The following is a 24512-nucleotide window of genomic DNA, read 5'->3' on the forward strand; positions in this document are numbered from 1 at the left end:
GCCAGGGAGACAAGACCGGAGGAGCCTGACAAGCCAAGAGGGTCCCAAAGGGCTGTGCTCCAGGAATGGCCCTCAGGATGCTCTGGGGTGGACAGGCTAAGGGGATCCCGCGAGGCTGGGGGATCATCTGCTTGGTGATCTCTCTGCTCCTTCAGCACCCCGGAGTCCACAGCAAATGCTACTTCCAAGCTCAAGGTAATGCTGGGTGAGGCATTGGGAAAGGAAAAGGAGCAGAGAGCATTCACTGGATGGAGGGGGGCTCAGAGATGATTGGGGTCACTCAGAAACAGGAAAGACTAAACATGGGGAGAGCGTGCCCTCGGCTCTCTCCTACCCCAGGATGATTCCGTCTGCCGCCACCGCTCCCCTATACGCTAACACTTCCTGTTCTTCCCTAGCCCCCTGCCGCTATGAGGGGAAATATTTCACCCTGGGCGAGTCCTGGCTCCGCAAGGACTGCTTCCACTGCACCTGTCTGCATCCTGTCGGTGTGGGCTGCTGCGACACGTGAGTGACCGTAAATGGCCAGAGAGAGTGGCTCTGATGTGAGAGAGGGCCGGGGCATGGTTACTAGATTCTGTCGTGCTAGAGTGAACAGAACAGCAGTCTGAGGCTGGCTGAACCTGAAGGTAACAGTAAGAGTGTGAGAGAGAAAGCTTCAGGCTACGCAGTGAGGGAGGCAGGGGTGGGGCTAGAAGGAAAATATTGCTGCTATGAAATAAAAGTAAATCCAGCTATGATCCAGCTATGGCGGTGAGAATTTAGTTGGGGGAACAGAGGGGCCCTGAGGGGAGCTCTGGGAGGACTGTGGGGAGGAAGGGGATGCGGGAGGGGAAGGTGGCCCTTCACTGTGCTGACTCCTCCCCCATCCTTTGGGTCCCCAGGTCCCAGCATCCCATCGACTTCCCTGCCGAGTGCGAGGTCCGGCAGGAGGCGGGAACCTGCCAGTTCTCCCTGGTGCAGAAATCTGACCCTCGGCTGCCCTGCAAAGGGGGAGGGCCTGACCCAGAGTGGGGCTCGGCTAACACCCCTGTTCCTGGGGCTCCTGCTCCCCACTCCGGCTAATCTCAACCGACCGCCCTTCTGCTGACTGCCCACTGCTGCTGCCACTTCCAGGGAAACCACTAGCAGCTGCCAATTTATTCCGAATAAATAAATTAATGCTACAGCTGAACGCCTGCTTCTCATTGTCCGTGCCACTGGGCCCCCGGTGGGGACAAGGGGCCCTACTGGAGTCCAGGTGCCGGGTTCTGAGGATCCTGAAGGAGGGAGTGCTGCGGTGGGCCAGGTTCAGATGGTTATGGTGCTGGTACTGGGGCCCGGGGCTGCATACGAGGCCAGGGTCGGGCTTGTGGGCAGCACCTTGATGGGGAGGTCCCAGCTGAAGGTGTCCACGGGCACTTGCTCGGGCCCTGTCCAGGTGACAGGCTCGGGCTGTTCCACAGGAGGCAGGAGTTCCAAACCCGGTTCTCGGGATGTTACAAATTCAAAATGCAATCGCCACTTCAGGGACACTGGAATAAAGACATAGACAGGGGCGTTAGAAGCTAGAATTAAAAGCCAATGGCAGGGCATGGTTAGCAAATTACAAAAACCTGTATTTGGGAGGAGGGGGAGAAATCACAGGACAGGGAGCTAGGATCGAGGTTTGTTGTTTTTGTGTGTGTTTTTTTAAGTAATCCAGTGGGTTAACCAGAACGTGACAATAAGGACAGCAACGTCAAGAATCTAATAGCCCAAATGTGAGACAGTCAAGATTTGATAGCCTAAAACCGCGGCTCGCGAGCCACATGCGGCTCTTTGGCCCCTTGAGTGTGGCTCTTCCACAAAATACCATGGCCTGGGCGAGTCTATTTTGAAGAAGTGGCGATAGAAGAAGTTTAAGTTTAAAAATTTGGCTCTCAGAAGAAATTTCAATCCTTGTAGTGTTGATATTTGGCTCTGCGGACTGATGATCTGCCAACCCCTGGGCTAGGCCGTGGTCGGCAAACCGAGGCTGGCCCCTTGAGGGTTCTGACGCCACTTCTTCAAAACAGACTTCTCCAAAATAGGCCGAAAACCGACTTCTGAGCACGGGCCACAAAGCTTCAATCGCACTGTATGCGCGCCTGCACGTGGTATTTTGTGGAAGAGCCACACTCAAGGGGCCAAAGAGCCGCATGTGGCTCGCGAGCCGCGGTTTGCCGACCACGGGGCTAGGGAATCAGCGATCAGTGAATCGCAGGTCCCTGTGAGAATGGGTAGGGACGGAGAGCTCCAAAGCGGTTCAGCGTTTAGGGGTCAGTGCATCTAGAAAACAGGTTGAAGAGCTCAGAGAGTGTCAAGGGTCAGACACTGGATGCAGGGTGTGTGTCAGTGTTGGGAATCAGGATCCATCACATTGTACCTAAGAACGGTATTTTGCTCCCTCTCCCCCACCTCCGACAGTGGTCAGGGTCTCACCAATGGCGGTGCAGAAGCCTGGGGTGGAGCTGAGAGGGATGGGGAGGGAGAAGCTGGTTCTGGTCGTATGGAGGCAGGACTCCTGGTGCCGGGCGTGAGTCACGTGGGACACTGCGGGGGCACCCCCTGCCCCACGGCGCCGCTGGTACTCCGGCTGCACCCGCTCCTCTGTCTGCAAACTCACTGAAAACTGGGAGCAAGAAAAGTGTGTGCCAGCAGGCACCGGGAGCTGCCGGCTCCGGGTGAGAGGGCAGCCCACCCTCAACCTGCTTTACAGGGACCCCACTATCCACGTATACATACCGCCCTCTTTACGCAGGCCCCTCTGCTGCCCTAGCCCTTCAGGCCCAGAGTCCCATAAGCCCCTCTCCCTCCTCACCTGCAAACACGCTACAGTTCCTTCCCCTAAGTTTAAGGTTCCCACCACGTCCTCGCCAAGTCTGTACACAGATTTGAAGATGCCGAATGTCCCAACTTTTCCTCGGCCATCACTGATATTGTATAGATCTGGGGAAACAGGACACTGTAAGCCTCCAGTTCACACTGGAGAAGGCCTAGGGCGTGGAGCCAGATGCCAAAAGGTGGGGCTCTTCTTTATAATCTAATCTGGGGGGAGCTATCAGTGGATCCTCAGAAGCATGCGGCAGGGAGGAGGACTTGCCCCTGAGACAGGAACACCTTGAGGGGAGGAGGGGGTGAGACAATCTGGAAAGGATTCTCACGGAGGCTGCGGCAGGATGTGGCCGCCATGAGGCGCTCCCCAGCCAGCTCGGCTAGCCATGTATCCTTCTTCCCACCTTCATCCTCCTCCAAGAACGGACTGGATGGGGCCACAGCCTCATCCTGGGGAAACCGGACATCCTGAAGGCCTAGGAAGAAAATGAGCAGAGAAGTAGTGCTGGGAGGGAACAGAGTGAGAGCAGAAGGTGGGTCTGGACTCCAGCCTCAGAGGGCTGGAGGTAAGGGGGGACATGGCTGGGACACACATCTACACCTCTTCCCCAGAGCCCTCCCGCTACGGCCCCTGCATACCTCCCCTGAGACCAGGAAGCTCCCCTCCAGCCCCTCTCACAAGCTCTCTAAACCCCACTTCTGCTTTGGTGAGGCTCTTCCTAGCCCTTCCCCCCAGGAACCCTTACTCACCTGTCAGCACAAGGACTCTCAGAGGGACCCTGAGCAAAGTGATGGGTGAGTTGACACGCTGGCAGCCGATGGTCAGTTTGTAGACATACTTAACTGACTGGCCTCGGAAGGAGGGCGGTCCCTCTATGGGCAGCACTTCGCTGTAGGAGTCTGGTTGGGAAGCAGCAGTCAGGGCGGCGGAGGCAGGCAGAGCAGCCCTCCCTCCGGGGAGCTCCGGCGGGGTGGGAGACAGTCACTTACACGATTTGGACTCCCCGGGGTCCAGCCTCAGGTCACAGAATAGGATCTTTGGTGGAGTGGAAAGGATACACTGACCCCTCTCACCTAAAAAAGACAAGGACCGCAGTTTAACGATCCCGTTGGCCGGTGCTGGACGAGGCCAGCACATCAGGTGGGGGCAGTAAGCACTGCCAACAAATGACAGCTCACGGTAAGCTATCCCCCTTTTCTTGTGAGATAGCAACAGTCTTACAGCCCCAAAGCAACAGCTGCATTCCCCTCCCCCACCCCACCCCCATACTCCCAAGGCACGGAGACTGTAATGACCCGCTGGAACAAGTTAAAACGTCACCCTTCGGACACCATTACCCCGTTCCCACCAAATGCCCCATCTCTAACCTCGGTGTGGTAGAAAGACAGTCTGGCTCTCAGGCTGAACATCTGGCTGATTGGAGTCCGGGGGAGGCAGTGCTACTCGACTCTCGCTGGCATGGAACTGGCAGTGGATCTGGGCGCTGGCCCAGGCCAGAGCCTCACTATGGGAGGGAGTAAGGGAGGCATCAGCGGGGAGTTCCTGACCTCACCAAAGCTCCCCCAAACGCCCTCCCTACCACACACACTGTCTAGGGACCAACATGGTTAGGTGCTGTCTTAGGGCCGGGAAATCCGGGACCCCAAAAAAGAAGCCATTATTACCAGAAGGAAGAGGGGTGTGGGGAAGGCAGAAGAGGGCAAAGGGGATGAATGGTGGTGGGAGACTTGACTTTGGGTAGTGAGCAGCACACTGTACAATATACAGATGGTATGACAGAACTGCACACTTGAAGCCTATATAATTTTATTAACCAACATATTCAAGAAAAAGAAAAAGAGACCACTGAGTAGAGAAGTGCACTGTGGGTAAAAGGGAATGGGGAAAGCGGGAGGACGGAGAGTGGAGGGCTATGTCAGCCCCATGGGTTAAACGGCCTCTGCTGCAATGACAGCACAATGCGCAGGAAGGGGTGTGTAGCCACAGGACCAGCTGGGCTCTGGCTCCGCACTGCAGACACCAGGCCTTCTCCCAGAGGGCCACTCACTCCTTCAGCACCAGCACTCCCACCTGGATGCCGAGGTGGCGGTGGGGGGCAGAGGGTTGGTGACGGTCACCACGCACTCCAGCGCCTCCCCCGCCAGAAACACAGGACCTCGGCTCAGCTCTGCCACCACTTCGATCATGTCAGCTCCTGACTCGGACCTGGGAGGGAACAAAGCGGGTCAGAAGCCAGGCCCACGGCAGGGAGGGGTGTCTGCGTGGAGCCCGGGGGTGAGGACGGAAAAGACGGGCGGCCAGCACCCCGGTGTCGGAGGGAAGCGCCTGCCTCTGGGTGCGGGGAGGCGGGCGGTAGGGGCCGGCGCTGCCCAGGCGGAGGGGGCCGCTCGGGCCCCAGCTGCCCTCCTTCCTCTCGGTACCTGGCTAGTCCCCCGCCCCCCCTAAACCCCCAGCCCGGCCTCTGCCCCCTTCCCTCAGGTCTCCACGTCCCGTCCCCGACCACGGACCCCCGTCACCCGGCGCCCGCGGCCCGGGCACCGCGCCAGGTGGACACGGGGGTCCCGGCGCTCAGAGGCCTCACCTGTCCGCCCCTCCCGGCCCGGCCCCGAGAGTGACTGGCGTCCGCGGTGGAGGCGGGACTTCCCTTCAGCCCCCTCCCGGGGCCGAGCCCCTTCCTGCCGGAAGCACCCGGCGGGCCGGACCGGAAGGGGCTCGCGTCCTGCCGCCGCGGGTCACCTTCCCACGGCCCCGGCACCTGGGCGCGGGCGCTGTCCATCCCCGGCCGGCGGGACCCGGCGCCCACCCCAGGGGGACCTGGGGCCGCGGCCCGGGTTCAAGGCGGAGGCCGCCGCGCGCGCGCCCAGGCCGGTCCCGGGGGCGGCGCCTGGCGGGCGGCCCCTCCCCTTCCCGCTGGCCCAGTAGTCGCCCTTTGGCCGGGCTAGCTCATCATCGCGGCCCAATGACGACGAGGCCCGACCCTTCCCGCCCAGGCCCCGGAGAGACGACGACGGGGAGCCCGAGGCGGCGGCTTCACTGCCGTCGCCTCCGCCGCCGCAGCAGCAGCCACAGCCCCCGGGCTCCACGGAGGCACCTGCTCGCCGCAGCTTCTTCCCCCAGCGGCCGACCCTCCGGGACGGCACCGGCACCGGACCCCGATCGGCACCCGCTTCTGCATTTGGTTGGCGAGATACTTTGTATCCGAAGGCGCGGGACCTGGGGCCATCGAGGTCGTGGGGACCCAGGATCCAGGGAGCATGGGAACCGGAGTCCCCGCCTCGGAGCAGACCGGCTGTGCCAAAGGGGACCCACGGGTTTACTGCCCTAACGACACAGGAGACTCTGAGGCCGTGCAGGTTACTGACTGCGAGAGCCCCGAGGACAGCCGATCCCAAAATGAGCTGGGCTACAGCAATCCGGAGGACCCTGGGCAGCTGATGGCTTCCTACGAGGGGCAAGCTGAGGGCTACCAGGTGCCTTCCTTTGGCTGGCGCATCTGCTTGGCTCACGAGTTTGCTGAGAAGAGGAAACCCTTTAATGCCAATGACATCTCCCTCAGCAACCTGATAAAGCATCTGGGCATGGGCTTGAGGTGAGTAGATCCCACTGCCTCGAGTCCCGGAGGCTTCACTTTGTTCCGGCACAAGACTGCCGGCAGGAGTGGGCAGGGGTGAGAAAGCAGGTCCGTGCCTTGTCCCAATCAAGTGGCCTTTATCCCCAACGTATTCTCAGCCTTGGGTTTGAAGAGTAAGACCGGGTCACATCTTGTTGCAACCCTTTCCTCCCAGTCACCTGCCTTTAAGTAGGAAAGAGCAGAAACATCTAGGCCTGCGGCCAGCCTTTCCCGTTAAGCTCCCTCTCAGACACTCCCTCTTCTCCAAAGGTTGGTCTTCGGAGTTAGCTCTGTGTTGTGGTAGGATAGGAAAGGATAGTGTGGCCGCTGAGGTGCTGACACAGTGTTGTTTTATTTGGGAGGGGGTGGGTCTCAGAATCCCCTGAGCAGCAGGCACACCGCATTCCAGTCCAGCACCCATCACGCTGTAGTTCCCAGGCTGCCTGCTCTCAGTCCTGAGAGGGTGATGAGGGGTGCTGTTCGCTCCGCTCTGATCAGAGAGGCACTGCCATAGTGTCCCCAGAGCTCTTAGGAATAGCCTTCCAGAGCCTTCCCTGGTGTCTCCCTTGCCCCCGCACTCCCTACCGAAGGACTGCAGACGCCCGAGGAGCTCACTCTGGCTGTAGGACTCCTCTAGAGCCCTCCGTTCCCCAACGAATTAAAAAACGAGAGATGAGAGAATGAGACCTACTAACAGGAACAGGTGGATGTGAGGGCAAAGGCAGGTCATCCTGAGTCATTCTACAGTAAACACAGAGCCATGGAGGGAGTCTTGAGGGCTGTGAAATGCAGCCCTGATATGCTTCCCTACCCTGGCTGGGTTGCTCAATGGTTAGAATGACGTTCCATTCACCGAAAGGTCGAGGGTTGAATTCCCAGTCAGGGCCCGTGCATGAGGCAATCGATGGATGTTTCTCTCACATCGATGTGTTGTTGTTCTCTCCCTCTCCCTCCCTTTCTCCATCCCCTATTCCTTCCTCTTTCTCTAGAATCAATGAAAAAATATATCCTCTGGTGAGGATTTTAAGAAATAAATAAATGGATCCTTTCCTTTCCCATTCAGTGCTTTGGGGTTAGGTGGGGAGTCCATTTACCTAAGCCCAGCCCTGGGTAGTGGGAAGGGTCTGGTCCTCTCCTTTGCTAGTAACTCAGGGTGGCCAGCACCAGAGAAAAGTCATCCCTAGCTCAACGTTTGGGTCAAAACAGAATGTAGACACCATGTTTTATTTGGGAGGGGGTGGGTCTCAGAGCCCAGGTGCTAAGAGAAGCACTTTGGGGTGCATGTGGTGGGGACATTGAGGTCAAGAACAGATGGTGGCTCAGTTGGTTGGAGCATTATCCTCTACACCAAAAGGTTGCAGGTTCAATTCCCAGTCAGGGCACATACTTAGTCGGGACACATACGGGAGGCAACCAATCAATGTTTCCCACATTGATGTTTCTCCCACTCTCTCTCTCTCTCTTTTAAGATGTTTCTCATCAACGTTTCTATCCCTTTATCTCTCCTTTCCCCTTCCTTTAAAATCAATAAAAATGTATCCTCAGGTGAGGATTTAAAAGAAAAGCAGGTGGGTATCCTACCCGTGTCCCTCTGTGTGAGCTGAATCAGAGGCCTGACGCTACGCTCAGGCCCCTGGACCTTGGCTTCCCATGTCAGGATAGGGTGCAGGCCATTGACACAGGCTTTGGAATGGGATGAGGTCTTGCCCTGGGGAGAAAGCAGGGGTGAGACAAGGAAGACTTCTGAGTGATAATTCTTAAGTTGGGGCTGAAATTATGGAAAAGGCCAAATAGGTCAAGAATGGTCAACTGCCAAATTCAGGGAATGGGAGAAACCTAAGAGAAAGCTGAACTGAGGGTACTCTAATCAGGAGCGCCAGACAGACAGAGTTCTCTAGGCCTCTGTGTGGTAAGAACTCAGTTTGATTGCTCTCCCTTCCAGACCGAGTCCATTCATTCTAGTTCTATACTAGATACTCCTTTGTTCTGCTTGTTCTCATATCGCATTTCTTCCTCATTGCCCTAATGCCCATGCACTCTCTTTCTCTTCACCAATCCTTTCTGGCCTCTCAGAGTCCAGTTTCCTCTAAGTTGTCAGGAAGGATCATCTGCCATCTTCTCATCCTTTGTCTTCCCTCCCTTTCCTCCTGCCCCCCAGAATGTAACTTCCCTATTCTTTAGGCTCGTTTCTCCTCCCCTTGCTCTGGTCTGTGTTCCTCTCTCTTATGCCCCACTGTTTGTACAATCATGTAAATTCAGCAAATATTTATTGACTGTTGACCATGTGCCCTGCCCTGTGCTTGAAGCAACGGATAACAATCAACTAGTCTTTGTCACTGTCCCTTTCCCCAAGGAACTTAGAAGTATGTCAGACTCACGTGAGGAACTCTGAAATAACAAGACAGCATCTGATTGGGAATTGAGATAGTGTATGTACAAGTAATGGTCATACCTGACACAGGTATTCCACTTTATGGCTTTCCTACCTAGTATGTCATTTGCTCATTCCATGAGGTGGGTAGTTTGATAGGACAGGAGTCATCCTCATTTTGTAGATGAGGAAACTGAGGCTCAGAGGGTTACTTACACAAGTGCCTGGTTGTAAGTGTTGCGCTTGAATAGTGACTATAAAATGGCTGGGTAGGGAGTAGAATTGGGAGAGAGACTTGCAGGGCAGGGGTTGCAAGAAAGTAAGATTAGAAGACGGGTCTAGGACAGATGTCATTGAATCCCAAACAGAACCAGTTGCCCATGGGACTCAGAGCTGTGACAAACCCAGGGAAATGTGGAGGTTTTTTTTTTTTTTTAAGACTTTACCGGGATATTACAAAAGAGCAAAACCACAAAGCTTAAGCTTAGAAATCATAACTGGTCCTTTCAACACCTCGGACAAAAGCTGCCGGGTAAGTAAAGCAGTGGCAGTGGAGTTAGAGGTGAGGAAAGAGCAGAAAGCTCCTGAGGAGACTAGAGAAAAGTAACAAAGTCAGTCCCACACTGTAAGCGGGGGACTGGGAAGATGAGGGGACCTTGTTCTGTAGAGAAGCTGAGAGGAGGAGGTTTGGGAGCAAAGGTGTTGGATCCCTAGAACATGTGATGGGAAATCACAGCTGCGTGTCCAGAGAGAGGTAGGTGGCTGCAGCCAGGAAGGCACTGCCCACAGCCCTTCCGTTCACTCTGCCTCTTGCTCTCAGGTACTTGCAGTGGTGGTACCGGAAGACTCAGGTGGAGAAGAAGAAACCTTTCATCGACCTCATCAACAGTGTACCCCTGAGACAGATCTATGGTGAGCCCCACCCCAGCTCTGCCCTGCTCAGAGAGGGCGCAGAGTGAGGCAGAGATGTTTCCACTTAGGCAATCTTTACTGCCCCATATCTTAGAGGTCCCCCCCCCCAGCTTTATTGATATAATTGACGTAACATTGTATAAGTTAAAGTATACGTGTTGATTTCATATTCCCATGGTTTTTAGAGGAACCCATCTTCATAGTCTAGAAAGTGAGAAATGGCTTGTTTCCCTCTACCCATTACCCTAGTAACGGTCCTCATTCTCTTTCTAGGTTGTCCCTTGGGGGGCATCGGGGGAGGCACCATAACCCGAGGCTGGCGAGGCCAGTTCTGTCGTTGGCAGCTTAATCCTGGAATGTACCAGCACCGGACAGTCATTGCTGACCAAGTAAGAGCGAGGTGGTGGAGGAGAGGGCCAAGACAGTACCTCCCCACACCAGGAAGGACCTCTTGGCCAGTGTAGGATGTGGCAGGCAGATGTGTAAATGATTCAGTCCAGTAAGACCTTTTAGGATGCTTTCTGTGTACCCAGCTCTGTGTACTATAGGGATGAGACACTCACAGAGTACACACTCCTTGAAAGAGTTGACAGCCCTGCCTGGCACCTCTGTGCCCTCCATTTCACTAATAAATGCCTCCTGCCTACGTGCTGTCCACTAGCTGAGCCAGTACCCAGCGACAGAGTGCAGAGAATTCCCAGAGCACTTCACCTGGTTGAAAGAACACATGGTAGGACCAGACGGGAAAACAAAACCAATGACTGCAAATGCCTGAGGAAAACAGATGCATATAAAGCACCAGCTGCTCACCCTGATTTGCCAGCCCTCAGCCAGAGGCCAGCTCCTCTGCTGGTGATCACTCTCTGGTCTCTCTGGCTGAGGGCCTGAGAAGCCCCTCATCTCCCAACACAGACTTCTAGCCTTCTTCCCTTTCTGAAGCTTTGCTTCTTTTCCCTCTGTTCCTTCCTGGGCTGAGATTGCCAGAGGCATGTGATCTACTTTTCATCATCTCTCTCTAGTGACCTCTCATGTTGAGCTGTCCACCAAGTTCCTATTTCCTGTCTAAGGGATGCCTCCAGCTTCAGCTCATCTTCAAAGGAGAAATGACTAGCAGACGTTGAGTCCAATTAATGACAATGCCCTTCCTGGTTAGTTTTACCAACCCTGCCCAATGGTCCCAAGCTTCCTTTCTGGCTCATCACTCAGGTATCCCCAGGGGAATGCCTTCCAGAATCATGACTCTACAGTTAAAGTAATTATTGCATGCTTAACATGTGTTAGCATTTTTGTGTAATATTTAATACTTAAAGACAATCCTTTAAGGTAAGTATATTATTATACCCGTTTACAAAAGAGGAAACTAAGATCTAAAGAAGTTTAGTAACGTGCCCAAGGTCATATGGGCTGGTAAAGGGAAGCGCTGGGATTCAGTTCCCTCTGTGGTTCAGAGTCCATGGTCTTGCCCACCCTTTTGTTGTTCAGTGTTTGAACGTCAAACTTATGAACCTATGAACCAGGAGGTTATGGTTCAATTCCTGATCAGGACACATGCCCGGGCTGCAGATTTGATTCCCAGTGTGGGATGTGTAGAAGGTAGCCAATCGATTATTCTCTCTCATCATTGATGCTTTTGTCTCCCTCTCACTCCCTCTCCCTACCTCTCTGAAATCAATAAAAATATATGTGTTTTTTTTAAAAAGAGTCATGGTCTTAACCATTATCTACTATTACAAAACAAAAAACAAAACAAAAAAGGTATATATATGCTTAGCAATATCAGACATACTCTGAACCAAGGGAAGAGCTATCAACCCCTCAACCCCTACCCTCCAGAAGCTTAAATCTTTTTTTTTTTTTCCCCAAGTTCTCACCTGAGGGCATATTTTTACTGATTTTTTAGAGAAAAGGGTACGGAGGAAGAAAAACATTGATTGGTTGTCTCCTATATGTGCCAACCAGAGATTGAACTGGTGACCTAGGTATGTGCCCTGTCTGAATTAAACCTGCAACCTTTTTGTTGTATGGGATGCTACTCTTACTAACTGAACCACCTGGCCAGGCAAAGCTTAAATTTAAAAAAAAAAAAAAATTTTTATTGATTTTATAGAGGAAGGGAGAGGGAGAAAAAGAGATAGAAACATCAATAATGAGAGCGTACCGATCAGTTGCCTCCTGCACACCCCACGCTGGGGATCAAGCCCGCAACCCGGGTTTGTGCCCTGACTAGGAATTGGACCATGACCTCCTGGTTCATAGGTTGATGCTCAACCACTGAGCCACGCCGACCAGGCAAGCTTAAATTTTTCCTGGGGCGGGGGGGGGGGGGTTATTAGGGGACTTTGAGAAAATAGACACTGTGAGGCCACATCAATGCCAAAATGAGAGAGACACTGAGCACAAAGGGACACCGCTGCAGACTTTGCCCTTCTCTTCCTACTCATGCCAACTCTGCCTGGCTGATTGGGAGACATAGCTGGAGAGGGGAACCTCCGGGAACTAGAGAGGGTCCCTGCCCTCAACCCATGGAGCCGTCAGAGTCAGAATGTCGATAAACACATTGTCACGTATCAGAGGCTGGGGGATACACAGGAGAATGACTCAATGATTGAAGAGAAGAGATGGCATTTGGCCTCAGCCTAAAAGAATGGGGGTGTTTCACCAGATGTAGAATGAGCATGGGCAAAGGCATGGAGGAAATGTAGTGTGCTCGAGGCATAGATTATTTGATATGACCAGAATATAGGTGCTTCAACAGGTAATGAGTCTAATGAGCAGGGACAGACCAGATCAAGGTCTTGAAATCCAAGTAGAAGAGTTTAGTCTGAAGGCCGTGGGGAGCCACTGGAACATAAACAAGGACTAACACATCTTGATTTGTCCATAAGAAAGATCATGATACCCAGGTGAGTAGGGCTAGAGGGTAAAAGCAGAGATGGTGAGGGCCTGGCTTAGGGCAAGAAGACCACGGTGGTGAGAAGGGAGAGGAAGTCTGGGAGATTGATGGAGAAGGAGGCCAGACTTGGTGGTGACTCCCTGAGCTTGGGGAAAGGCCTAGGGGTGAGTGAGGCTGTGGGGCAATGGTAACCATTGCAGGCTCTGGAACCGGAGGAGCTACTTTGAAGGGAGGGAGGCTAGTGTGAAGTGCCTGTGGATTACCAGGTTCTAGCCTATCTTCTTTCTTGGTTTAGTTCACAGTGTGCTTGCGTCGGGAAGGGCAGACTGTGTACCAGCAAGTCCTGTCCGTGGAGCGCCCAAGTGTCTTGCGCAGCTGGAACTGGGGCCTGTGTGGGTTCTTTGCATTCTACCATGCCCTGTATCCCCGAGCTTGGACTGTCTATCAGCTTCCTGGCCAGAATGTCACCCTCACCTGCCGCCAGATCACACCCATCTTGCCCCATGACTACCAGGTGAGATTCCACCTCTGTGTTTCCTCCATTGTCCTCCCTTCCCTGGGACCTGTCTCTGCTGGAAGTCCATGACCTGTGAAAGAGGTTGGAGCATGAACATTATACTGGGTTTCCAGGATCACTGCCCACCTGGTCTTCTGTCTCCTGGTAGATAGCCTGCCTGGGAATATAGGGGGATGCTAGTGGGAATCAAGAATATTTTGGGAGGCCCAGGCGATGTGGCTCAGTAAGTTCAGCATCGCCCATGCAGCAGGAGTCCACTTGTTTGATTCCCAGTCAGGGCATATGCTCAGGTCGCAGGCTTGATCTCTAGTAGGGGGCATGCAGGAGGCAGCCGATTGATGCTTCTCTCCTATCAATGGTTCTCTCTCTCCCCCTCTCCTCTCCTTTCTCTGAAATCAAAAAAAATTTTTTTTTTAATTCTTTTATTGGGAGAATATATTGGGGGTATTTGAGTCAGGTCCTTGGTACGAGGCTTGGCCATGGAGAGTGGGCCCAGGAGGAGCCACACTCGGACCATCTGAGTCTGATCTCTTGCTCCCAGGACAGCAGTCTGCCTGTAGGAGTCTTTGTGTGGGACGTGGAAAACGGAGGCGATGAAGCCCTGGATGTGTCCATCATGTTCTCCATGCGGAATGGCCTGGGAGGTCGGGACGATGCCTCAGGGGGTTTGTGGAATGAGCCCTTCTGTCTGGAGCGAAACGGGGAGACCATCCGGGGGCTGCTGCTGCATCATCCGACCCTTCCAAATCCCTACACGATGGCTGTGGCTGCACGACTCACGGTATGGAGCAGCCTGTCCTGTACTGTACCTTAACCCAAACCCCTACTCCCAGCCAGCCCGAGCCCACCCCATCCCACGATGCTCTCTTCATTCCCTAAACACCCGAGTCCCACTCACCACGGCCCATAAGCCTGTGGAACTTGGAGGAGGTGGGAATACACAAGAGCTAGAGCAGACTGGAAGCCAGCGTTCTTTAGAGCTTCCCTTTACAGCTTTTGGCCCTTTAACAGGCAGACACGACGGTAACCCACGTCACAGCTTTTGACCCTGACGGCACTGGGCAGCAGGTGTGGCAGGATCTACTTCAGGATGGACAGCTGGACTCCCCTGCTGGTGATGGGGGGTCTCACAGGGAGGTGGTGGGAAAGAGGCTGTCCCTGTCTTGAGAGCAGGTGGGAGGCCTGGTAATGAATTGGCCTTGCTCCCATCTTTGGGATCCTTGGGGATGAAGGCTTCTGTGCTTCTCTCAGGTCCAAGCACCCTCTCGCAGAAAGGGGAAGGCATCGCTGGGGCTGTGTGTGTTACGAGTAAGCTGCCACCTCGAGGCCGGTGCTGCCTGGAGTTCTCACTGGCCTGGGACATGCCCAGAATCACGTTTGGAGGTCAGGGCCAGGTCTACCACAGGTGAGGGGACAGAGAGAGTATAGGGATCCAAGGTGGTAGGGTCTGACCTGGAGCCCATGTTCTTATCCCTCCCCTTTCTTCTCACCCCAGGCGATACACAAGGTTCTTTGGCTCAGATGGTGATGCGGCACCCGCCCTCAGTCACTATGCACTGTGCCAATACCCAGACTGGGAAGAGAGGATCTCAGCTTGGCAGAGCCCAGTATTGGATGACAGGTGTCAATGGGGCCCATCTCTCCCCTTTCTCCCAGGCACTCACACTCCAATTAGGACTCCTTAATTCACTCTCCACCCACCAAAGGCAGCAGAGTTGAGCTGGGCTTCACTTGGTGCCCCCACTCAACTGAACCCCCAAGTCCTTCCTCTCCTGGGAGGTCCACACTTACTAGACCACCCCCTCCTGACTCCGCAGGTCCTTGCCTGCCTGGTACAAATCTGCACTCTTCAATGAACTATACTTCCTGGCTGATGGAGGCACAGTGTGGCTGGAAGTTCCTGAGGACTCCCTGCCGGAGGAGCTGGGAGGGAGCATGTGTCAGCTCCGCCCCCTCCTCACGGAGTATGGTCGATTTGGCTACCTTGAAGGTACGGGCTGCTGGTGGCCATAGTATGGCAGGCCGTATCTGTGAGGCCAGTTAGTGCCCTACCACCAGGCAGGATGGTAAGTGTTGCCTGCCCAGGTCACTGGTTGGGATGAGGGGTAACTGGCAGGTATAGAGTGTGACAGCGCCCCACCCCCAACTCCAGAGGGCAAGCTAAGTAGGGAGGGGAATACGAAGAGGAATTCTGGCAACATTGTGTATCCCTCATTCCTCCAGGCCAGGAATATCGCATGTATAACACATACGATGTCCACTTCTACGCTTCCTTCGCCCTCATCATGCTATGGCCCAAACTCGAACTCAGCCTGCAGTATGACATGGGTGAGGGTCTCTTTTGTGCCTCTTCTGCCCCCTTTGCTTCCCCCGACCCTTGAACCTTTGTGGTCCCTCACATTATCCTTTCCCCCAAAATATACCTATACCCTGTTTACTGGTTTCCTTCTGGGGTCACACCCACAGCTCTACACCACCCCAAGGCTGCCCATTCTCTCCCCCCACTTGTATGTTTGCTTCCCCAGCCCTGGCCACACTTGGGGAAGACCTAACATGTCGACGGTACCTGATGAGTGGGGTAATGGCGCCTGTGAAAAGGAGGAACGTCATCCCCCATGATATTGGGGACCCAGGTAAAAGTCCTTCCACCTCAAGGTCAGCTTCCCTCAACTTTTGCACCCTCTCCCTACCACCAACACAAGTTAACCAAGTTCCCTTCCCTCCTGCAGATGACGAGCCATGGCTCCGGGTCAATGCGTATGTGATCCATGACACTGCTGACTGGAAGGACCTGAATTTGAAGTTTGTGCTGCAGGTTTATCGGGACTTTTACCTGACAGGGGACCAGGGCTTCCTGAGGGACATGTGGCCTGTGTGTCTGGTAAGGGATGCATGTACAGTGGCCAGTCCAGGAGCATGACTGGTGTTTGGGGACAGATAGCTGGCTGTTGTCTTTCCTTACCATCTAGGTCTTCCCTATCTTGCTCCCTCTCTAGGCCGTGATGGAGTCTGAAATGAAGTTTGACAAGGACCAAGATGGACTCATTGAAAATGGAGGCTATGCAGACCAGACCTACGATGCTTGGGTCACCACAGGCCCCAGGTTGGGGGACAGGGATGTACAGGGGGCCTGAGATGGCAACTAAGCACCAAGGGATGTGGGCCCAAGGAAGAGAGACTCATTGCCTGTTATATGGCATGGGAATGGCTGGAGCTGCCAGAGTGACCCCTAAACCCGTTTTCCCCGTCAGTGCTTACTGTGGAGGACTGTGGCTGGCAGCTGTGGCTGTGATGGTCCGGATGGCTGCTCTGTGTGGGACACAGGACATTCAAGATAAGTTTTCTTCCATCCTTAGCCGGGGCCAGCAAGCCTATGAGAGGCTGCTATGGAATGGTGAGTTGGAGTATTCCTAAGGAGTCTTAAGGCAGCTGTGGAAATACAAGGAGACTTACTTTTGCCCTTCCTCCACTCCAGGCCGCTATTACAACTATGATTGCAGCTCTCTGCCTCAATCCTGTAGCATCATGTCTGACCAGTGTGCTGGCCAGTGGTTCCTGAGGGCTAGTGGCCTAGGAGAAGGAGAAACTGAGGTGAGAGGGACTAGGAGGAGGAACCAGTTGGGTTTTTCTGGGAAGAAGCAAGTTTAAGAGACCGTGTTTCTGCCTTTGCCCCTCTAGGTATTTCCTACCCAACACGTGGTTCGTGCTCTCCAGACTATCTTTGAGCTCAATGTCCAGGCCTTTGCAGGAGGGACCATGGGGGCCGTGAATGGGATGCAGCCCCAGGGTGTCCCTGATAGATCCAGTGTCCAGTCTGATGAAGTCTGGGTGGGCGTGGTCTACGGGCTGGCAGCCACCATGATCCAGGAGGTAATGCACTGCCTTCCCCATCTCTCCACCATCTGTCTCATGGCCCAGCACTTCCTTAGCCCTCAATTATCTGCACTGCCTAACGCATGCCATCTATTCACCTAGAAAGCCTGCCTCTTTTCCCTGGCATGCATTACTGCTCTTGCCTTTAGTCACCTGTCTGTGGGTTAAATTTATCTCCCCCATTAGCTGGGAACTGCTTGAGGGCAGAGACCCCATTGCCTCCATCTGTCCAGTTCAAGAGACCATTCAGGGGGTGCCAACTAATGTGACTGCCATCTCTCCTTACAGGGCCTGACGTGGGAGGGCTTCCAGACAGCTGAAGGCTGCTACCGAACAGTGTGGGAGCGCCTGGGCCTGGGCTTCCAGACCCCAGAGGCATACTGCCAAAAGCGAGTGTTCCGCTCTCTGGCCTACATGCGGCCACTGAGCATCTGGGCCATGCAGCTGGCTCTGCAGCAGCAACATAAAAAGGCCTCCAGACCAATAGCTGAACAAGGCACAGGACTAAGCAAAGGGTCTAAACTCGGACCAAAGGGAGTCATGGCAAACCCAAGTCCAGAGTGAACCCCTGAACTATGGGAGGGAAGCACTAACATAAATCCCACCTGGCATTTGCTCTTCCCCATCATCCCAGTCTTCTGCAACCCTGAGCCACTAGGACAATCATGCTTCCCTTCCCTTCTCCCCACCAGCCACACCAGGAAAGGAGTTGAGGGTAACCCACGCATCAGAACCACTTATTTATTTCCTTATCCCATCCCCTCACTGCATGAAATGTTCAAGGTCAGTTGATTCCCCCAGGTCCATTCATGGGGTGATAGACATATATGGGTACAAATAAAGGACCCAGAAAGATGGTAAGTGTGGTGTGTTTGAGCCCTAAGGCATCCTGACAGGGCACAGAAGCTAAAACTAGCCTTCTCTTATTCCTTTTCATTTGGCCTCCCATCTAGCCTGAGTATCTGCCCTGCAAGATAACAGATACAGGGCTGTGGGCAGGGAGCCATCCCTCTTCTCTTGTGAGATTTGCATCCAGGGGAAGGATGGGACCCAGGCAGGCAAACTTTGAAAAGGGATCAGGGAGTGGCAATTTCAGAGGAGGTTCTGTGCCAGGAGCCTGAGGCATGTGGGAGGGCAGGCAGCAAGAGTTGCCAGGAGCCTGGAGCCCACTGTCTGAGCTATCCTTTGGTACCTCCGACTGCAGGGCCGACAGCTCCAGCAGATGAGGGAGGGCACGAAGCTGGCGGGATAATACTGAGAAGAAAAGACTCGTTAGAAGCAGGCCAGGTTTCTCCCACTAGTTCACCCATAAAACTATCCTCAAGCCCCTCACCTCCATGCTCAGCTGGCAGGCTCCCCCTGGTGCCAGAGGAGTACATAGCAGGTGCAAGGGCGAGACAGAAGAAGAACAGTAGGACCTGGAACAGGAGAAAAGGAAATGTTGAAGAGCTCCGGATTGCACCCATCCCTGCACCGGGAAGCAGGATCTTTCCTTCCATCACCATCCTTACCAGGACGCAGGCGCTGCTGCTGTTAGAGATCTGAGTCACCACGGCCTGCAGTCTCCTCAGCTGGTCCAGGAGGGACCTAGAAGATGGGACAGTTAGCAGCCCTAGCCTGGCACCCTGAGATACAATGAAGCCTTTCTGTAAAGGCCACCCCTCCACCTGTGCACTAGATCCTCTAAAAATTTAATAACATGTACACCTGTATACATGAGAGAGACCTAGAAACAGTAATTCTCTTTAAGTCCTGTTTTGGCAAATGACTTCCTCCTCTCTGTGGACAAAGTTCTTCATTAAAACAAATACACACCTCTGCCCTGCCCTGCCTTAAACTCCTTTGCAAACAGTCAGTGGTTCTACACTGCCTAATTAGCTACACACATAACCCTCACCAGGCAGTCTAGGTTCTCTATGTTCTGGCTCAACTCACCTATGTTAGGGTTCCAGCCAAACTGAACTATGCTGTGTTATCTCCCTAAAATGCTCCTTCCCATCTATATTCCCCACCCCAACTCCCAGAATCCTATCTATTATTAAATGTCATCTGCCCCATGAGGTCTTTCTCTTTTTTTTAAATATATTTTTAATGATTTCAGAGAGGGAGAGAGAAACATCCGTGATGGGAGAGAATCACTGATTGGCTGCCTCCTGCGTGCCCCACACTGGGGATCAAACCCACAACCTGTGTATGTACCCTGAGCAGGATTCGAACTGTGACCTGGTTCATTGGTCGACACTCAACCACTGAACCACTCCAGTAGGGTCCTCTTGTCTTTCTTGATACTTAACTTATCCTTTGTTATGTGTGATTTTATTCCCCATACTGTGAGCTTCTTACAATCAAACCAAATAAGGGCAAAGAATCAGACTTTGCATGTGGGAGCTGCCCGGTTGGAAATCAAGTGTGGAGCAGGGAAAAAGTGAGACAGCGGGAAAAGGGAGTGATGTTACAGAGAGGTGCTTACAGGTTCTGTTCCTCCAGGAGCTGTACTTTGTTCTGTAGCTCCAGGTTCTGGGCTGTGTATTTCAAGACCCTGAGGGAATAACAGGGATGTGGGAATATGGCCTGTATCCTCTCTTCCAAAGACCTCCCTCTTCCAACTACTGTTCCCCCAGCCCCAGAGTCCCGCTCCCGTTATACCTGCTCTCTAAACCTCCCACATACACCTTCTTCTTCCTGCGGCTCTCCTGAGCAGACTTCTTATTTCGGATCTTCCTCCGCACTCGTTTCAGGACTTGTTCCTCCATCTGAGAGAATAAAAGGAAAGGGGTCTCAGATCCAAGAGTTGGAAAGTTCAATCATCTTCCCAATGCAGGAATCCCTTCTACAGCTTCCCTTACCAACAGGCACTTCAGTTCTGGCCCCCAAGGACCAGCTGTTAACACCCTCACAGGCCAGACCATTTTTAACAATTTTATTGATTAAAAATCCTATCCTGAGCCAACACCTGCCTTCCATCCATTACACTTACCTAATACCTAATCTCTGGGGCCATACAGAAAAAATTAATGATCCTTAGCTATTTTAAGGCACTCAACATTTCCTCAGTTAATCTGGACAAGAATTTAACTCGTTTATCTCCTCAGAATAGACCACATCCTTTTAACATCTGGGCTCAAAAGTGGACACTAAGATGTGGTGTGGCCAGTATAATGAAGAACAAGATAGGAACCGCCCTTCTAAAGGCAATAGCTCTGTTGATACAGCCTCCAAACCCCATTCAACTTCTTAGTACCGGTAGACATAATACTACTAATGCACTAACACTTTTGAAATCTCTCTTAAAGAGAACAGGGAAATTGGTGTAAGCTCCACAAAACCAGGATCTGCCCCTGCATCTAGCATATTAACTACATCCCCCAGTTTCCTATTAACAGCAAATTTGCTAAGTTTCTCACTTCAGTCCCTTTTCAAGTTACTGATAAAATTAACAACTGGCCTATTTGGGACTCACAACCCCCCTCCAGCCTTTACTGAACCAATGGAAGTCCTACCTTAGTGAGAGGCAGTGTTTCAGGCAGAGTAAGCCCCTCCTGCTCCAACAGCCTCTTTTCCTCATCTGTCAGCATCAGCCCAACAATCTCCTGGGGTTAGGAAAGGTGGGCAGCAGAGTTGCAAAGGGATGTCAGAGAGGAATGAGGAATCCGGCCCCACCTCTGTAATGTGGGAATAATCCTCCTGTAAATCAAAGTACCTGCTCTGCCGGGTCCTCCACGTGCAGTGGCGTCATCTGGATCTCCTCTTTTCCACAGCTCCCACTAGCTGCAAAAGGGAAAGTGAATAGCCAGGCCCACGAATCCTCTCCTTCCCCCCAAACTTTACTATTTCATGCTCACCTAGATCTATGGAAACATGTTCTTGTGAGAGAGAGTAGGTGTGGTCGTGGTGGACAAGGCAGGGATTAGAGTCGCCAAAAATAGTCAACGAGTCTGAGGGACTCGGCAGGGAGTTCAGGAAATCCTCTACGTCCCAATCGCTCAGTGTCTGTACAGGGTTCAAATGAACAGTTCTTGACCTATATCACCACCCTTGCCCCACGAACACCCCAGCCCGCGCCAACCGGACTCAGAGCCCCCACCCACCTCAGAAAGCGGCAACTCCCAGTCCAGTGGAGCCTCCGAGGCCTCCTCGGGCGCCGCCCCCAAATCTCCGCTTTCCTCTAGCAGGAAGCCCAGCAGGTCCCGTTCACCCGGGTCCAACGCCAGCTCCATAGGGGAAATCTACTCGGGGGGTGGGGGGGAGGAGGGGAAGAGGACATAACACAGGAGTTCCCCCCTCCACCTGGCCCCAACCCCGAATCCCATGCACAATACCCACCGGCTGTCAGACGGCCCCACCTATCCGCTACTCCCTCTTCAGCCAGCTTTCCACCGCCTCCCCGTCTCGGTTTTCCGCAGCTTCCAACACAGCGGAAGTGACGCGCGGGCCCCCGAGGCATTCTGGGACTTGAAGTTCCCGGGAACGCGGAAGTGGGCTACGTGCGGCGCCACGTCCCGGGAGCTATGCAAATAGAGAGGACGTCCCTGCCGCTGCCGCACACCCCGAGGGCGGGCATTCTGGGCACCTGGCTCCGCCTTCGCCCCGGGCTAAGGAAACGGAGGATCAGAGGCTAAAGGGGAACTGGAGCGCAGCTGGAGCGCGCTTTTCCTCCCGGGCTGCGCCGCGCCCTTGCTTCCTGCTGGCGGAGGTGGCCGCTGGTCTGTGGGATCCCGAGCATCGAGAGCCGGAGCCAGAGCAGCTTCCTGCAGCTCCCGCAACCATAGAGCGCGGGCCCAGGGCGCCGCCCACGGGTGGGGGACGTTCCGGGGACGGAAGTGGCCTAAGACAGAGCCGAAGGGAGGGCGAGGCCGGATCCTGAGAGTCCCCGGGAGAACGAGCCGGCTAGCGGGCCGGCGGGCGGGGCGTAAGCCAGGCAGCGCAGGTACGTCCGACCGGGCCGAGCGGGAGCTGTTGGGTGGGGCCGCGAGGCCGGGCCCGGGAGGCGGGCGGGCGGGGCCCCTGACTCTCCTGCGCCTCCTGTTTCGGGGCTGGGAGAGGTCAGCGTCCAGTCTATTTCGGTTTGGGCTCGGAATTTAAAGTTAGACCCTTCTGCGGGAGCCAGGCCCTCCTGGGAGCGGTCCTCTGACTCAGATAAGTTTGGGGGAGGATGGGGAGTGGGGTGACAGTGAGGTGCGGGGCGGCGAGCGGCGTTGAGGTTTGCTAATAGGCGAGTAGGGGTGGGTAGGAGAGCTTTGGGTGAACCTGGGATTAGGGGGCATTGCGTTTAGGAATCAAGGTGACTTCATAAGTGATATAGCCCGAGATAAAAATGTAAGAGTTACTAGTGTGTCAGGTCGGTTTGATGGACGTAAAGTTTGGATGTAAGATCATTTTGTTTTCTAGGATGGCCAGCGTAAGTCAGCGTTCAGAGTCAACAACAGGAATTGGTTAGAAATTCCGTTTTGGGGGATTAGAGAACCATGGCATAGTCAGTTTTAAGACTAAACAGTGGAGGGACGGGTCAGGAAAGGGATGAATGTCAAAGCCGGTTTGGGGAAACAGGAAACAAATGAGGGTCAAGGTTAACGTTGGGAATTAGGGTCAGTTCTAGGGGTTGTGGTTGAAGTCAGGGTAGATGAGCCGAGGGAAGTAAAATTTAAGGAATTGACAGTTCCAAATCTGAGCTTTCCCATCATCTCATAGCACTCGCCCATCATTTGCACTCACTCATTCATCTGCATGCTTCTCAGTCATCTGCCGAATACCCTACGCCCAGCCCAACAGTACTGGCAAGTAACCCTGGTCCACGCTATGTGCTGTCCCCTGATTCTAAGCCTCCTTAATTTCTTGGTCTAAGTTGTAGATCCCCTTCCCCCACTCCCCAAACAGAAAAGAGGAAATGAGACCCAAAGAGGAAACTGGGTCTTGCAGATCCCACGCCCAGCCAGGCCACTGACCACACCCCCAAGTCACTCCCAGCATGACCCTGTCACTGACCATAGCACTGTCCCTTCCTCAGCCTGACCCCATCCCATCCCCCATCCCCAACTCCAGCTTTACTTAGACACCGCCCGTGTCCCTTCCTTCACTCTTCCTCCCTCCCAGCCTAATTTAGCCGCTGACCACAGCCCCATCTCTGCTCAGCCTTCTGGAGCCCGACCTAGCCTCTGACCTCACTTCATCACTCCCTGATTTAGCCACTGTCCACACAATTATTCTTCCCCTTCGCCCAGCCTGATCCGGTGACTGATTATCCTACTGCCATCTTCCCAGACTCCCTCTATGCCTTGTCTGTCCCATTTCCAGCCTGATACACTAACTAACCCCATCCCTTTTTTTTCTCTTTTTTTAATTTTAAGAGGAGGTATGCACATGCTTTTGATGTTTTTTTTTTAATATATTGCAGTTGGCATATATTAATTTCAGGTGTGCAACAGGGTGTTTAGGCATTTGTATACCTTACAAAGTGATCACACCAGTAAATCTAGTACCCATCTGGCACAGTGCACTAACCTTCTGCCCCTACCTAGTACTAACCACATCCCCCTCCCCTTCCACCATCCCCCCACCCCCCGCAGCCTAACCACATCCCCATCTTCACATTCCCAACTCAGCCTGATCCTTTCTTTCCCCCTTCCCAGTTTCTCACCTAAACTCAAGCTGCCCCAGCTTCTGAGTGGCTTGTTAATGACAAGAAGCCAGGCCCTTTGGGTCCTTGGAAACCCAGCCTGACTTTGGGTTCTGGTCCCTGATGGCTGACAGAACATACTGTCATATCAGATCCTGTCTGTTCTACCTCTTTAACTTTCTAATGAGTGACATCCTTCTCTCCCCTATTCTGTCTCCGGCTTCATTACCTCTCCCTTGTGCAAATGCAGTGTCTCGTTTCTCATCTCCAAGGTAACTGCCCAGAGGTATTTTTCTGAAGTCCAGTTCTGATATTTCCCTTCTCTCCTCACAGCCTCCCTTAGCCGCCTGCCACCCTCCAGTAGGTCACGTCCCTCATACTTCTCTCTAGTCCTGCCTGGCCTTTTCATCTAACCCTGACTTCCCCGTCACTGCTCCCTTGCAGGTACCTGTGCTTCAGCCAGCCTGTCTACTCACTTCCCCGAATGCTCCTACGTGATTTCCTGCTTCTTCACCTTTGCTTATGCTATTCTCTCTGCCTGGAATGCTGCCCCTGACTCATCGGCGGCGGCTGGGATAGTGGAGAGCTTGGGCTTTGGAGGCAGAGAGACCCGGGTTCGGATCGTGGCTTCACAGCTTAGGTGTGTGACTTTGGACAAGTACCTTGAACAAGCGTTGCACGTCTTCGAACCTCAGTTTCATAACCTGTAAGAATGGAAATAATGACACCTACCTTGCAGGGTTGTTGTAAGGATTGAATGAAATGTGTACAAAGCAATGGACATATAGTAAATAAAAAGACAGATCACTGATATTTTTATATTACTTTTTTTTTTTTAATCCTAACTTCTAAGGGCATTTCTCATGGAGACTCTTTGGTCCTTCCCT

General features: G+C 53.5%; 5 protein-coding genes across 7 annotated transcripts in view; 3 read left to right on the plus strand and 2 right to left on the minus strand.

The window, feature by feature from the left end:
- On the plus strand, positions 1 to 1214 carry LOC118716343 (microseminoprotein, prostate associated). Its single transcript, XM_036433422.2, has 3 exons — positions 1 to 195; positions 399 to 507; positions 885 to 1214. Exons 1-3 carry the CDS (start codon positions 66 to 68, stop codon positions 1063 to 1065), a joined length of 420 nt encoding a protein of 139 aa, XP_036289315.1. The 5' UTR covers positions 1 to 65; the 3' UTR covers positions 1066 to 1214.
- On the minus strand, positions 1111 to 16714 carry RGP1 (RGP1 homolog, RAB6A GEF complex partner 1). 3 transcript variants are annotated; one of them, XM_036433389.1, is made up of 9 exons: positions 16593 to 16714; positions 4907 to 5041; positions 4204 to 4340; positions 3826 to 3909; positions 3586 to 3735; positions 3165 to 3311; positions 2822 to 2949; positions 2443 to 2632; positions 1111 to 1514 (listed from the first exon to the last, which is right to left on the minus strand). In XM_036433389.1, exons 2-9 carry the CDS (start codon positions 5020 to 5022, stop codon positions 1291 to 1293), a joined length of 1176 nt encoding a protein of 391 aa, XP_036289282.1. In that variant the 5' UTR covers positions 5023 to 5041; positions 16593 to 16714; the 3' UTR covers positions 1111 to 1290. The 3 variants fall into 3 exon arrangements, with proteins under 3 accessions (XP_036289282.1, XP_036289281.1, XP_036289283.1); XM_036433388.2 differs by lacking the exon at positions 16593 to 16714 and adding an exon at positions 5418 to 5561; XM_036433390.2 differs by lacking the exons at positions 4907 to 5041; positions 16593 to 16714 and adding an exon at positions 4757 to 4882.
- GBA2 (glucosylceramidase beta 2) lies at positions 6091 to 24436 on the plus strand. The gene is made up of 18 exons (XM_036433366.2): positions 6091 to 6425; positions 9638 to 9729; positions 10003 to 10118; positions 12918 to 13136; positions 13681 to 13920; positions 14151 to 14253; positions 14391 to 14544; positions 14635 to 14760; positions 14957 to 15129; positions 15363 to 15467; positions 15665 to 15772; positions 15869 to 16020; positions 16136 to 16242; positions 16391 to 16533; positions 16615 to 16730; positions 16818 to 17009; positions 17301 to 21939; positions 24070 to 24436. The coding sequence occupies exons 1-17, from the start codon at positions 6091 to 6093 to the stop codon at positions 17574 to 17576; spliced, it is 2757 nt and encodes a 918-aa protein (XP_036289259.1). The 3' UTR covers positions 17577 to 21939; positions 24070 to 24436.
- Positions 17740 to 21232, minus strand: CREB3 (cAMP responsive element binding protein 3). The gene is made up of 9 exons (XM_036433393.2): positions 21101 to 21232; positions 20855 to 21002; positions 20713 to 20780; positions 20513 to 20602; positions 19659 to 19765; positions 19483 to 19551; positions 18524 to 18599; positions 18346 to 18430; positions 17740 to 18266 (listed from the first exon to the last, which is right to left on the minus strand). The coding sequence occupies exons 1-9, from the start codon at positions 21227 to 21229 to the stop codon at positions 17962 to 17964; spliced, it is 1077 nt and encodes a 358-aa protein (XP_036289286.1). The 5' UTR covers positions 21230 to 21232; the 3' UTR covers positions 17740 to 17961.
- The window catches only part of TLN1 (talin 1), a 30486-nt gene continuing 27775 nt past the window's right edge, over positions 21802 to 24512 (plus strand). The window contains exon 1 of the mRNA XM_036433354.2: positions 21802 to 21939. The gene's annotated coding sequence lies outside the window, so the exon portion shown is untranslated. The remainder of the gene's footprint in view (positions 21940 to 24512) is intronic.

This window comes from Pipistrellus kuhlii, unplaced genomic scaffold, assembly GCF_014108245.1.
Source record: "Pipistrellus kuhlii isolate mPipKuh1 unplaced genomic scaffold, mPipKuh1.p scaffold_m20_p_12, whole genome shotgun sequence".
NCBI lineage: Eukaryota > Metazoa > Chordata > Mammalia > Chiroptera > Vespertilionidae > Pipistrellus > Pipistrellus kuhlii.

What these genes read in the sequence shown, in the direction of transcription:
- LOC118716343 (XM_036433422.2), top strand. Translation starts at nt 66, where the DNA reads ATGGCCCTCAGGATGCTCTGGGGTGGACAGGCTAAGGGGATCCCGCGA. An exon ending in ATGCTACTTCCAAGCTCAAG is followed by an intron (nt 196 to 398) that starts GTAATGCTGGGT and finishes GTTCTTCCCTAG; the next exon opens with CCCCCTGCCGCTATGAGGGG. An exon ending in GGTGTGGGCTGCTGCGACAC is followed by an intron (nt 508 to 884) that starts GTGAGTGACCGT and finishes TTGGGTCCCCAG; the next exon opens with GTCCCAGCATCCCATCGACT.
- RGP1 (XM_036433389.1), bottom strand. Translation starts at nt 5,022, where the DNA reads ATGATCGAAGTGGTGGCAGAGCTGAGCCGAGGTCCTGTGTTTCTGGCG. An exon ending in CACATCCTGCCGCAGCCTCC is followed by an intron (nt 2,950 to 3,164) that starts GTGAGAATCCTT and finishes CTGTTTCCCCAG; the next exon opens with ATCTATACAATATCAGTGAT. An exon ending in AGGCTTCTGCACCGCCATTG is followed by an intron (nt 1,515 to 2,442) that starts GTGAGACCCTGA and finishes TCTTTATTCCAG; the next exon opens with TGTCCCTGAAGTGGCGATTG.
- GBA2 (XM_036433366.2), top strand. Translation starts at nt 6,091, where the DNA reads ATGGGAACCGGAGTCCCCGCCTCGGAGCAGACCGGCTGTGCCAAAGGG. An exon ending in TCTTGCCCCATGACTACCAG is followed by an intron (nt 13,137 to 13,680) that starts GTGAGATTCCAC and finishes TCTTGCTCCCAG; the next exon opens with GACAGCAGTCTGCCTGTAGG. An exon ending in TGAGAGGCTGCTATGGAATG is followed by an intron (nt 16,534 to 16,614) that starts GTGAGTTGGAGT and finishes CCTCCACTCCAG; the next exon opens with GCCGCTATTACAACTATGAT.
- CREB3 (XM_036433393.2), bottom strand. Translation starts at nt 21,229, where the DNA reads ATGGAGCTGGCGTTGGACCCGGGTGAACGGGACCTGCTGGGCTTCCTG. An exon ending in AAACACTGCCTCTCACTAAG is followed by an intron (nt 19,766 to 20,512) that starts GTAGGACTTCCA and finishes TTATTCTCTCAG; the next exon opens with ATGGAGGAACAAGTCCTGAA. An exon ending in CCTGCCAGCTGAGCATGGAG is followed by an intron (nt 18,267 to 18,345) that starts GTGAGGGGCTTG and finishes TTTTCTTCTCAG; the next exon opens with TATTATCCCGCCAGCTTCGT.